The 14063-nt window shown below is 41.8% G+C and overlaps 1 protein-coding gene across 4 annotated transcripts; it reads left to right on the forward strand.

The window, feature by feature from the left end:
- Positions 1–2: 2 nt before the first annotated feature.
- Positions 3–10588, forward strand: mtpap (mitochondrial poly(A) polymerase). Of its 4 annotated transcripts, none has more exons than XM_027274191.1 (10): positions 3–85; positions 423–596; positions 1020–1186; positions 1281–1514; positions 1653–1877; positions 3560–3771; positions 4574–4800; positions 6747–6839; positions 6951–7024; positions 9571–10588. In XM_027274191.1, the coding sequence occupies exons 2-10, from the start codon at positions 425–427 to the stop codon at positions 9910–9912; spliced, it is 1746 nt and encodes a 581-aa protein (XP_027129992.1). In that variant the 5' UTR covers positions 3–85; positions 423–424; the 3' UTR covers positions 9913–10588. The 4 variants fall into 4 exon arrangements, with proteins under 4 accessions (XP_027129992.1, XP_019108452.2, XP_019108451.2 ...); XM_019252907.2 differs by lacking the exon at positions 3–85 and adding an exon at positions 135–308; XM_019252906.2 differs by lacking the exon at positions 3–85 and having other exon boundaries at positions 340–596.
- Positions 10589–14063: the final 3475 nt, after the last annotated feature.

The raw sequence follows: 14063 nt of genomic DNA on the forward strand, positions 1-14063 counted from the left end.
TGTGTGTGTGTGTGTGTGTGTGTGTGTGGGTGGGTGGTGTAGGCGTAGGCTTTCGTTAATGTCACGTCCCGTCGCTCCACTCTGTGTAGGTTTCGTTTTCCTTTTTCTTCCGTTTCCTCAGATGAAAAACAAATTTCATGAGCGCACAGGACTTCACCTTCCACAGAAGCGCCGGGTGTTTTCCTGTGGGAAACTGCGATCTGTTGTTTATTGTGAAAGGAAGCGTCAATATATTCATAATAAAATAAGTCAATACACGAAATGCACTTTTAAGCTGTAGCTGTAACTGTACCGAGGACACGGTTAAAGTATGTATTTATTGAGGGACCTTATTTCATGCGCGCAATGCGTGCAGTTTGACCCCTGTCACTTGCCGTAGATGATGACCGCGCGCATGCGCCTTTCCCCTTCTTTCTGAGCAGCAATGGCGTCCTCCTTCGCAGTGTGCAGGTGTCAGGTGAGAGGTGGAGGCAGGCTGCTGAGGACATCCCTGAAGCTCCACACGTCTCTGCACACCAGCGCCGGGACAAACGTTGTCGCTGCGCGGGAAGAAAGAGCCCGCAAAGACGTGACAGGTCAGCGTATGAAACATACAGGTCAGCCCTGACACCAGCTGTCTGCGCGGGATGGTGTCCGTACCAAACCTCAGTCATGAAACTGCATGTTTTCAGAGTCCTTGGCTGTTGTGTAAAAAGCGTCACTTACTTCATAGAAAATGAAATACTCCGGGGATCATTATGGACTCGGCAAACATTCGGCATTGTTTTTCTTCACCTTATTTATTGTCTGTCATTTCAAATGAGATTTAACTTGCTGTTGTAAGAGTTAATACAACGTGCTGTGTGTGTGATATGTGGATACATGCATACATTAACAGTGTAAAATAGTATAATTATAATATGAAGTTTGGAGTTGATTTTTTTTTTGGACAATTGAAGACTTTGAACAGTGCTAAAGTTTGACAGCGATGATAAATGAATGCCTCATTATTGATTAATATTCTGCTTCTCTGTTGACAGATGAAAAGGATGGACACAAGTCGTTGTATGCCCTCCAGGCTGAGAGACAAGGACAGGCAGAGAGATCTGTCCTCATCAGCTACCACTCCAGAATCAACGAGAAAAAGTTCCTCAAGTATCTATCAAAACATGGAGATATCAACAAATACTTCTTTTATGAAAGCTATGTACGTGATTGAGCAAATAAGCATTCTTTTCCAACATTCACTGTCTAGAATTCGCTTGGATCATGAAATTGTGTGTATTGGTGTTATTCTCCAGGGAATTTATGCCGTAGTGGAGTTTGGCAGTCGGGAAGGTGTCGCATCTTTACTTGAAGAAGCAGCCATCCCCAGCGTCAACCATGAAGCCATGGTGCCTTTTAAATCGAGACTGCTGTCGCTGAGGAACCTCGGCTCAGCGGACTCACCAAATCAGCAATCAGGCCCACAATGCCAGCCACAAACCACTGTTCCCATCAACCAGCTCATACAGACACTATCCAAAGAGGGGAGTGTAAGTGTTTGGGTTCTCACACTCACACATACAGTTTAGATTGATCCAGCTGATTCTCAAATTCACGTGTAAAAGTCTAAATCACATATATGCCTCAGGGGTTGTGTTAACCATGGCCTGTCTCCTCTTTTCCCTCAGATAGACCAGCAGGTAACCTCCCTGACAGAAGCCTATCAGCTAACAGAGGAGAACAGCCGGCTGCGTTTCCTCGTCTGCTCTCTGCTCAAGGACATTGCTGCTGCTTATTTCCCAGAATGCACCGTCAGGCCATTTGGCTCATCAGTGAACGGCTTCGGAAAGCTTGGCTGTGACCTGGACATGATTCTGGATCTGGATGGCATCAGTGGGAGAAAAACAAAGATGGTAAAAATGGGAGTTTAGGGTGGTCTTTTGGTACTGACTACACGAGTGGTGATGACATTTCGTTGCAAGACATGACATTTCAGTTAAGAGAACAGAAACTTAGCTGCGTGATTAAACGGAGGCGACACATCCTGCCATGAAAAAATGCATATGTTTTTTTTTCGGCACTAATATTGATTGGGACCACATTGAGCTGGCCAAATCTCTTTCCACTTGCAGCAGCTAAGCCTATTGAAAAAAGCGAAACAGCTCCCAGCTGCTGTGGCCACAGTCATTTGCTCCCATTTGTGAGTTCTGCAGAGCGAAACTGAAGACAGCTGTGAACAGCAAAGAGCATGAAAGTTTTTAAAAGAGGCTTTGCATTCAAACTTTTCATAGAAATCCTTTCCATGGCTTTACTTTGTAATTAAACAAACATTATATGGGTAAAGGATTTGCATAAATTAAGTTACTGCTGCCCGGAATCACTTAAAGTCTGTTGGCAGAGCTATGAGTTTGGAAAGTCACAATTATTTGGAATTATGTGTGTAAACTAATAATTTACAAAGAAGTTGCTGTAATAAATCAAATCATTGTCAGACTAGTTTTACTTCTAGTTCATAGATTTTCCCCGCTTCTTGTTTTTAAGGTGACACACATTAACAGAGGAGAGTGTAATTACTTCATAACCTTTCAGCAAGATGCAATAGATCAAGTTCCCAATTTAGCATTTGTAAGCAGTATATTTAAATAATCTGTATATTTAATAAATGGGTTATAACACACTATAATATGTTATACATTACATATACTGTAGTAGCAGGTGTACATGTTTTTTTTATTAATCTATATGTCAACAACTGTAACTCCTCCTGTGTTGTATAAACAAATTATGAATGACAATATAGTCAAATACAGGTGTGATTTTATTAAATATTATACTGTTATTATATTAGTTATAGAAGTTTTAATATAATTTCTAATTGCAGAAACATGACTTGACAATTACAATGACAATTATATCGTGTGTTATAAACCATGAACACATGTTTGTATAGTGCATAGTGTTACCACAGTAATACAGTGAATCAAATCATGTCATTATATCATAGCAGAGCAGAAACAATTCATAACTTGGCACTGTCACCAAGCCCGAATGTGTTACAATGATCAGGCCAGCACCTTGCATGGTAGCCATGTCGCATTTAGTCAGTTAATCTGCAGCTATTTTGATCATTTGAGGATGTTCTGCCTTTCTGTTCTAATTTTGGACTCATAGTCAGACTATTTGGGTAATTCTGACATTATTTTTCTCTTTTTAACGACATTACAGACTAAACACTTAATCAAGAAAATAAGCTGCAGATAAATGGAATGTGGAAATATTAGTTGCAACTCTAAGTCTAATCTCATTTAAGTGATACTCATAAGTGGTGATACTTATTTTGAATTCCAAAGTTCATGCACCAGCAGATTCCAGATTCAAATCTTTGCTGATATGTCTAAACAAGAACCTGAATTCCTCACAGTTCAAGTTGATGCTGCTTCCTTACATACTTTAAACTCCACAGTTCACTCGATAGTGAGCAGTGAATAAAGACTACCCTTTTGTTCCAGTATGGGAACTTTGAAATGCTCAATATGTGTAAACAAACAGAGGGTGATTTAAGATCATTAAACATCTCTAAATTCTCTGTGTGCAGCCAAGATCAGGTCTGTCTCTGGAGTACCAGCTGAAGAGGGCCAACTCTGAGCGGTCTGCCACGCAGAGCATCCTGTCTGTCATCGGGGAGTGTGTGGACCAGTTTGGCCCTGGGTGTGTTGGGGTGCAGAAGATTCTCAACGCGCGATGCCCCCTGCTCCGTTTCGCCCACCAGCCCTCTGGTTTTCAGTGTGACCTCACGGCCAACAACAGGTATTCACCCTGTGCACACGTGTTCCACACATACATACACGGTGTTACGTGTCTCTTGTGATGCAGTGGTTTATTCGAGATTGGGTGAGTTTCGTGCATTCGGAGGGTCATGTCTCGAAATGTCATTTAGAGTTGGTCATAGGCCACTTACACAGAAACTGCCAGTTTTCTGTTGTCCTGTCTATCGTTTGACCACGTTTGCATTGCAAAAGTCCTAAACAGAAACCAGACTGTGGCAGGAAATGCTGTGATGGTGCAGTTAAGTGCTGCCACAGTGAAACTGAACAGGAAGGCCAAAGAAGGGGGGCTTGTTTGTGTTTCACTTCTTCCCTTCTAACCTTCTTGGTCTTATTGTGGTCTCTGCTGATGGTGTAACACACCTGCTAACGTACAGAAAACCACAGTGCAGTTTCTAAGGAAATGGAGTTGAACCACCCACTATGGGTGGATGTGAGGGGGACTTTTGTCAAATCTGTTTTGAGATCTTTGAAGCGTAGCACTTTCCTGCCTCTGTCAGTGTGAGTGTGTGTCAAAGAAACAGAAAACTAACTGAGCTGCACGTGACTGAGACTGCTCTCTAGTGGTGGTTTTGCTGTTGTCACATTTAAGCATTCAACTGTATAATTCATTTTAATAATTTTATTTTCTGAATTCAGGAGGCTGTGAAGTATTCATTAGTTCATTTTGTGTAAGAGAGTAAACTAAAAATCTGAAATCTTGCTGCCTGTTCTTGTGGAATAAAGCTCCATCAAAACATGCAGCCCAGTGCAACAGTATTAATAACCCTGATTGTTTTCCACAGGGTGGCGATAAAGAGCACAGAGCTGCTCTACCTGTACGGAGAGCTGGACCCACGGGTGCGTCACCTGGTATTCACTGTGCGCTGTTGGGCCCGAACTCATGGCATCACCAGCAGCATCCCCGGAGCCTGGATCAGCAATTTCTCCCTTACCGTCATGGTGCTCTTCTTCCTGCAGAGGAGGAGCCCTCCCATCATCCCCACCCTGGACCACCTAAAGGATCTCGCAGGTACCATCCAAGACCACCACCTGTTACTCACCCTAGAGTACCTTTTGTTAGGTTTCTACGGTTAACCTATTTTTATTGTTTTTCCACATTCTAAGAGACACTGTGGAGGTCTGACATGGCAAGGTCACAGTGTCATATAGCAAGCATTAGTTCGGTAACCGCACAATCCCCCCCGCTGTTTAACCCCAGTCCCACCACAGTGACTTTTACTGACCACACTATCAGCTATTTAATCAACAAGCAAAACAAAATTCAATTAATTTTCAAGAAGAACGATATTTATCAATATCAAATAGTGGTATATAATGAGGTATACTGTGATAGAAGATTCCCATATCACCAAGCCTTAACTGGAAAGATGCAAAAACAGAAAATAACCCACTTCCTTCCACAAGATTCAACACTACAAAACTGCAGTGCCATCACTTCATGTGTTCTTCAAAAGACATCTCACTGTACTGTAGAAAACATAGTGGTTGTTTTGCACATTTCATTCAACTTACTGAGCTTTCTATAGAAAGTATGTCAAGTACAAATTCAACCACAGAGTACGGTGAGATAAGAATGGGGTTTCCCGTGTCACAGAACAACTGCACTCAGACCAGGAAATGGCACATGTTGTTGTAGTTTTCATGACCTTATTGAGCAATAGCTTAGTTTCAAGGAAGGCAGCTTCCAAACTCTTGAAACCTCCCTGCACATGTGTGCCAGTTTGTTCTGAAAGTCACATGGTGTGGAGAAGAGGAGTTAGAAAATGATTTCCTGGAGTTAAATACATTTTATGTCAGAGTTTTGATATGTAATCATTGGCTGAGACTATTGATTATTGTTATTGATTGATCGGATTAAACAAACAACAACAAAAAACAGCCCAAATCCTCCAAATTATGTTAACTGTCACATTCAAAAGCATCAAATGGTTCCAGAAGTTACAGAAATGTTTCTGTGTGTCCTAGAGAAGTGTTAAAACAACTTATGTATTATTGATATAGTAAAAAGATCCATCACAATTAAGCAAAGATGATGTCATCAAATGTCTTGTGGATATTCAGTTTATTACACATCAAAAAGGCTGGAACTCCAGAAGGTTCAATACTTTGAAAAATAAATTAAACTATTAATCGCTGATCAAATGAGTTTCCGATAACGAGTTAATTGACAGATCCTTTACTTTAAACTAATTATGTTATCTCTACGATTCATCAGGATTTTAAGAGAGGAGTTCTTTAGAATGAAGCGAGGTCTGCATAGGATCTCTGTCCACATACAGTCTGTATCTACTAACTGTACCAGTTCTCTTAGAAGGCTGAAGGCTGAAATAATTTAATATAATTTGATGAAATTAAAATAGCGTACCTTACCTTCTTATTACCTTGTACACATCTGTAATGAATGTGTGTTATAAACATGAACCACCAGTCTGCCTGTGAGTCTACTGCAGCTCCTCCATCTCGGTCTACTCCCTCTCTCCGTCACCTTGGCTGCCTGATAATTGCCTTCCAAAAGCAATCTAACCCCCGCCCCCCCACCACCTCCTCCTCAGCCCCGGTTAGCACAGACTCTATCACACAGAGTGCTTACAGGACAATAAAAGGACCATCACTCTGGGAAGGTCGACGACCCCGCCTCCTCCGGACACACACGCGGGCATACAGGCAGCTATTTAACCAGTGGTCTAACACACACACACAACACCGGCCTCACCGTGGTGAAGGAGACTGGTAACAAGGACATTGCTGGAGAAGTAAACCAGCCAAGCAAGGACATGATCCATGCTGTTTCTTACCACCTTTACACACACGTGTACATGCATCTGCTCTCTCCCTCTCCTTTTTCTGTGTCTTGTCTATGAATGCATCGACACCATCCATCTGTGTCTTGTTTATGACCATGATAGGCTTGTTAAGGCAGTCATTTACCTTGTATCCTCGCTCTCTTCCCACAAGGTCCCGCGGACAAGAGCGTGATTGAGGGGAACGACTGCACGTTTGTCAGCGACTTCAGCAAGATCCAGCTCGAGAGCAACACAGAAACACTAGGTGACCACGAGAGCGTGGAGGAAAAGGGCTGCTGGGCTACAATTCAGTTTGATTAATACAGACGGTTCTCATAGCCAGCTAACTCCACTTTTCTTTCTTGGTTTGTCTCAGAGCAACTGCTGCATGAATTCTTTGAGTTCTACGCCACCTTTCCGTTCAGCAAGATGTCCATAAATATCAGAAAGGTATGTATGATAATTCATAAAGTCACATATAACCAAATAATTAACCCGATGTAGACACTTTACATCATCTTTTGATTTTTTATTTTTTTAATCTTAAAGTTAAATTCTAATAACATTCATCAGAGCTTGTATAGTGTGTTTCAGGTTGTTGTTTGCCTGTCAGGCTACAACTTAACTGATTCACTCTAACTGCTCTGATAGCATCACTTCTAGAACGAAATATTCAGATATTTTGCTCAGGAGTTAGTACAGATAAAAAGCTGAGAAGAGAGTTTATATTCAAATTCCAAATGAATGACCATGTTTATCTGCACTCGCTGGTTGTCAGCAAGTTTGCTAACTTCTGCATATTTACCTGAAAGGTGGTAATATGTCAGTGGAGTGTTCAAGACTCTGTAGCCAAAACAGATCAGTTATTGCAGCTTGAAATAGATGCACTCATTTAAACCCCACCATAAATGTGATGGTGTGAATAAACAAATCACTTTACATAATATTCACAAAGGAAATCTTTCTAAGTCGACAAAATTAGCAGAAAGACTGCAGCAGCACGAGCTTGGGTAGTTAGAAATGCACAGAGAAATTAAATACATTATGTTCACCTTATGAAGAGAAATGTAATACCTTTTATCATTTTATTATAATCTCATTTACACTAAAATGTTTAACCAACCATGAAACACAGAGTTTATTTTAAGCTGTTGAGGAGATACATAAAAAAAAAGTAAAGAATCTGTCAGTGATGCAGCACGAGAGGACAGAAACACCTTCCTTCCAAATATCACAAGCATTTTGACTAAATGTTCTGTCATGTGTAAATAAAGTTGTGAGGAACATTAATTTAAAGTCACCTATGTCTGAATTTGTCATTCTGATGAAGCCAGCAGCGCTCCATGTCCAAAAAGAGCTTAAGTCTCTTTCCTGAGAACATCACAGCACAGCGCAGGCTGCTGCTGTTGTTGCCTGAAACTGTCCTCACAAATAAATCATCTGGACCAATATCAGCTGATATTACATTACATCTGCCGAGCAGATGTATCTGCAACACATTTGTTTGATTTTGAAATATTGTCAGCGTTCTGTTTTTCCACCAGAAAGCACTGACCGTTTCTGAACATAACAAATTTCAAGGATCCTGATCAAAAATGTTTGTAATAAACACCTCAGAAATCCAGCACCAGCCAGTCTCCACTCACAGAACAGTCCATCCACCCCTCAGGCTGCCCTGTTTCCAATCTGGCTTGAAAATCAAACTGTTGCATCACTAAGAAATCCGAACACGAGGGAAGATCTCTTCAGAAAGGGCTTCAGCACAAAAAGAAACCCCAGCTCAGCCTCCTTTCAACTTTTCCTTCCAACCCCACGGCTGAGCTCCAGCAGAGAAATCTGTTGGTAATAAAGGCAGTATTTGGAGGATGGCGTCTTCCCGCACACAGATGACAGCTGTCCTTGTCATATGTGATTGATGCCAGCCCCACGGGGCCCGGCGCCCTTGAGCCGGGATCCCAATTAGGAGCTCCATCAGGCTAAGAGTAAACAAACGCATATTTATTTTATTTAACGCATATTCAGCTCGTTATCTGTTTGTGTCTGTGTAATACTTTTTATAGGCACTGAAAGAGCATTCATGGTAATACTAAAATAAATAAAACGGAGCATAGGACTAATCTCTCTCTAGCTGTACAGGATAATTAGTTAACTTACCTCTAAACATTTGTAACATTACATATCTTATTTATCACCTCCCCACCTGCCCCTTAGACTGAAGTTGATAAAGTACGTGTTTGTGCTTTGGTGGCACTTCATTTGAGATGCAGGGACTCTGCTGGTGCTTGGAGTTTAATGAATTGATGCCTCTAAGAAAGAGAGACCCTGCAGCCTAATATATGAGACTAATATCAAGTGTGACACAGCAGAGGAAGCATGGAGGTAGACTGTGGCCATGACCCATGCCTACAGGCTTTCACCAGCGGAGCAACAGCCGTAAATCTGCTTTACTGTGCTACAATTCTCCGGTTCGCTCCCCTCCTCTGACTGATGGCTTTATGTTTCCATCTTCTGTCCCTCCCGCTCCTTTACTGTCAGCTTTAGGCAGGATATAGCATGCAGAGTACTTTAGAAGGTTCTTGACTTCTCTCTGACCCACGTATTGATGGTTCTTTTGATGGCCATGACTGCTTGACAGAGGTGCAGATCATATATGCTTCCGTTGCTAACACATTCGGTGTGCATAGCAGGTTTTCATATCAGTCAAGCACATTCCTGTCATTTTCTTCCCCGGTCTGAATTACTCTCACTTTTCATGACTCAAGTCAAAATGTCTTCCAGAGCCATGTCCATGTATCTCCCTCTCCCATCTGTTAGCCTGTGGAGAGTAGTTCCGCTCAGCTAGAAGTGCCCCAGATACAGCAGCAAAGATACAGCAGCAAAGAGCTAAAACAATGATAGATGGTCTATAACATACTGTATACAGGACTGTACTGTGGCTGCTGCTGCTTTAAGAATGTGTTTTCATCTGCCAGCATTGTCCTCTTTTCTCTCTCCAGGGCAAAGAGCAGAACAAGCCAGAGGTTGCCCCGCTGCATATCCAGAACCCATTCGAAATCTCTCTCAACGTCAGCAAGAACGTCAATGCCACACAGCTCGAACGCTTTGTGGCTTTGTGTCAGGAGAGCTCCTGGCTGCTCCAGCAGAGTGAAACCAGTACACCCAGAGGTTATAAAGAAGGCAGCACTCCCACCACTTGGGGACTTGCTACCCTCCTCCTGCCCTCACAGGTTGCAGGGATCAAAGGTCGCAAGAAAAGGAGACTTGAGCCGGCCAGTGTGAGGATCAAGGGCCTGCTGGAATCCTTAAAAAATAATCAGAATCCCCCAAAGAAGAGCTAAGACTCTTAGCAGACCACATAAACAGACTCCATCCTTTTACTATTTAACTCATTCATTGGTGGACACCTTTTGGTGTTATTGTCTGATGCCTCACTGAGGAGCAGCTTCTGCACTGGACTGTAGTTCCGCACTTGGACACTAGAGGGTGTTACTGAGGCCTGTGTGTGCATTTGTTTGGGACCTAAAATAAGGGAGTGATTCAGTGTTCTATACTGTAAATTAGTCTACTCTGTTGTAATTAAAGCCAATTATGTGGAAACTGTCACAAGTCCTACTGGAGGCTCATGTGGGACTTCACAGGTTCTTTCCATTCAAATTCTGTTGTACATGGATATTATAATTCACACTGAACCAACATCATCTGTTTACACCTCAAGCAAAATCACTATTGATATATGTTTTGTATTCATGTTATATAATACATACAGGATAATTATTATTTTTATTTATTATTATTATGGCACCTCAAATCTGACAAAAGGCAGTAAAACAGTATCGGACACATCCAAAATATAACTACATAAAAATACTTTAATACTATTAAATAGTACAGAAGTGTAGAAATGTGAAGAAAGAGAAAATCTTTTTTTATCGTTTTACCTACAATAAATGAATAGAATTAAAATAAAGCCTTATTTTTTAAACTCTTCCATTTCTTTGACAACTCATTTTATTATTTAGCTTGTGACCCGTGACGTCATACTAGCTAACCTGAAACCACTTGTAGCTTAGCACACTAAGCCCCAGATTATCTCCCTATAGCTAGCTGAAGCTAGCTTTCATCGTAAAAGTACACCAGAGCAAGTGGAGCTAATTATCCATACTACATATTACTGTAGTGTCTCTGTAGAAACTCTTGTCACAGTGTCAACACATCTTAGCTGTAAAGCTAACAGTAACAAGCCTCTCTGCTAATCATCCATTGACAAACACTGTACTTCTATCTTTATAATGTCAACAACAACCAAGATGTGCATGTAGCCAAAGCTATCAGTGAAAAACTTCTCTGTGCACTCCATGTGTGATTAAAATGTCACTAGAATTATTTAATATCATAACCTAGCTAATTTTATCATTATTACCATGTAGGTTCTATTGATGATTAACATAACATGCGCTGGTTGGTATAGTTTTTGGATTGAATTAACTTCAGCTAGGTTCAGTAGCGCATTTAAAGGCCAGTTCTCTGTGCTTTAGCTACTTGTATTTTCAGGTAGGTAGTTAGCCAAGTCTGATGCATGTCTGTGTTTGTTTGGGAGAATATCTTATACATGAATAATTAAACTTTTTTTCTTTTTACATTGGATTTTAACTGTTTAACTATTGTTCATTTATTCACTTATATTTTGACTCGCCTGATAACCTTTTACTACATTTAGTTTCTTTTGAGACACTAAAGGCTCACTTTTTAAACATGACAGTAAAAAGTACAAAGTACAAAAAAATGTACATCTGGATTAAAGTTTTTTAGTAGCAAAGTATCTAAAGCAGTGACATAATGGTGCTAGCATGTGTTAAATTTATTTAGAAGTAGACGTCCCATCAATTTGGTCTCCCAATTCATTGGAACCAAAGTCAGCCAGCTTTGTGGTGATGTCTGTAGAATGAATTGACCTCTGTTAAAACCCACTGGTTGATATGTCATGTTAAATACTCGAAAAGAGACCTGTCACTTTAACTTTTCTTAATTTAGTTTCCAGCTTATAATGCCAGGCTGCACTGATCACATTGTTTGAAATGTGGTAGAAACCATAGTTGGTAAGAAGTTGAAATGCCAGAAAGGTCATTCACATCCATTTTTTTTTTATTTCAAAGTTATATAACCTGAGTGTATATTTGTGTCTGTGAGATAGAAGAAAGAGAAAAGACCTTAGGGTGCATGTGTTAAGAGTGCAACTGCAGGTTCACATCCTATGAGTGTTTGTATATGTATTTCAGACCCATGGGACAGTGTTTGAGGAGCAGGGAGTGTGCAGCCCACAGCTGTTTTTCCGCTCATTGCCGTGGGAGGTCAGAAGGGTGAGAGGATAGACTTTTAACTACCTTCCCCTCCCACCACACATACACCCTTTGCCACCAGAGCAAGACATTGATGGTAGGAAAAAAGTAAGGCAGAAAAGAGACCATCGCCAAGCAAGGCGGCTTTTGAACTTCACTCACTGTCCCTGCCACTTCTCTTCTAGTTAGCATTTCCCTTTCAAATTCAGCATGCCTTCCTTTCTATCTCAATCATCTCTTCAACCAACTCTCAGGGTGGCAATGTTCTTTGGGGTTTGCAGAGTTTGTTTATTTCCATGAGTTCCTGACTGGTGGATCTGCTCTGGTGGAGCAACAGAGTGGTTATGAAACACGGCGGTTAGAGAAGCATTGGGTGGGGAAATCAGCACCTCTGGAGAATTTGATGAAATAAGACTACTGGGTGTTGTGGGGTTCGTTTGAAGCAGCTAGACGTCAGCGCTCTGGATCTTCTGATTTGTATTTGGTGGTTTAGAATGAGCTGTGCTGTTTTTTAGATTTATAGACCTCACTTTGATGGCACTCTTCATTTATTGAACAGTTTATGGGGTAATTACGTGGATAGATTGAAACTGTGGCCATTTGCCAGAAGGTTGCCACAGGTCACTGTCAAGGTTAATTATATTTTTTTTCTAGCTCATGCCAACCATTGCAGTGTTAAGGTTTAATGTGAACATTACCAAGTGAAGTTTGCAAAGAGCCCAAGGTTATGTTTGGTTAACCTGCCCAACAGTGACCTTCCTCCAGGGTGTTTGCAGGCGGCACACCGTGGGCTCTGATTTATTAGGAAAACTGACGAAAAGTCCAAGATGGATTGGTCCTCTCTCAGGAAGTCCAGAGGTTCAGTGGGGCGATGGCCAGAGTTTATGTTGCTGCCTTTTTCTTGGCTCCTAATGTGCCTTCAGAGCCTGAAAGAATGTAAAACGGTGGCCTGAGGGCTTGAAAAACATGGGAGGGATTTGAGGAAACACGGTGAGGGAGAAAAGTAAGAAAAACAACAAGAAATGAAAAAGATCTTGGCATGCATTGCAGACCGAATGCCTCCTAAAAATGTTAAAAGTCATGAACAGCAAAGACTGCTGTGAGCATTCGAGGAAACGGGTATAGCTCCTGGAGAACATGGTGTTTGATGTGGAGGCCTTATCAGTTGGAGCACTTTCAGAAGTTATTTTATCAAGCCATCCAATCACCATGCCACTCCTTCCACTTACCTCCAGCGTCTCCGAAAAGACCTGAGAGCTTTGTGGAGAGTGTAATCTCAAAATCACTTCCCCCTGCAGTTCCATGAATTGTCCCAGCAACATTGTGAGAGGTCATTACGCTAGTTTCCGTGGTTGAAGGACAAGCGTCCTAGTGGCCCCTAAGGGACCCCGTTATTATTCCCAGGTTTCCCACTCATCCACACCACAGTTGGCTTTGCATAGGATGTGGTGAGAGGGACCAGGGTGTGTTTGAATGAACTTGCCGCAAGGCCCCTGACGTTATCACTGTGTATCTTTGCTGCAGAATTTCTACTACGTAACTGCCGAGGTGTCTGACTGAAAAATGTGTTTGTTGAAAGCTACATTCAAGTGACCCCAGTCAAAATGCAGACGTGTCTCCATGTCCATCTACAATGAAAACATGAGGTAAACTATTGGCAAACAACTTGTTGATTTGAGTTATGTGTTCATGCTGTATGAGAATGCCTGGGACTTACTGTACCCACCAACAGAACCATTGTTTAACTGTACAACGCATGGCTGCCTAATTGGAGCCTGGCACAGAATTACTAGCAACCAAAGCCTCCGAGCGTCACCGACCGTGGTGGTTTGCACATTCTTCTTCTCACTGGACAGCAGAGAGGCTACTACCATTCAGCACCAGCCAGATCAGGCCCCTGTTGAGACAGTGACTGCATGCTGTGACGGAAGATGAACTGTCACATGGGTACGCCACACACAAGCAAACATGGCCATTGTACCAGTTGCGATCAGGACATGGGTGGGTATCCATGGAAACACATCCCGCTCATCTATAGCACTCCACCATGTTCTCCTGGGTGCCTTTACTCTGTGACTGGAGAATGCATGTGTGATGCCACATACTGTATGTGACACAAGTCTCCAGAGCCCAGGCTGCTGCATTAATACCAT

This window comes from Larimichthys crocea, chromosome XXIII (genome assembly GCF_000972845.2).
Source record: "Larimichthys crocea isolate SSNF chromosome XXIII, L_crocea_2.0, whole genome shotgun sequence".
Taxonomy (NCBI): domain Eukaryota; kingdom Metazoa; phylum Chordata; class Actinopteri; family Sciaenidae; genus Larimichthys; species Larimichthys crocea.

Excerpts from the sequence above, each read along its gene's own strand:
- mtpap (XM_027274191.1), top strand. The coding sequence starts at position 425 with ATGGCGTCCTCCTTCGCAGTGTGCAGGTGTCAGGTGAGAGGTGGAGGC. Across the intron at positions 1,515-1,652 it reads CACTATCCAAAGAGGGGAGT|ATAGACCAGCAGGTAACCTC; the intron begins GTAAGTGTTTGG and ends CTTTTCCCTCAG. Across the intron at positions 3,772-4,573 it reads GACCTCACGGCCAACAACAG|GGTGGCGATAAAGAGCACAG; the intron begins GTATTCACCCTG and ends TGTTTTCCACAG.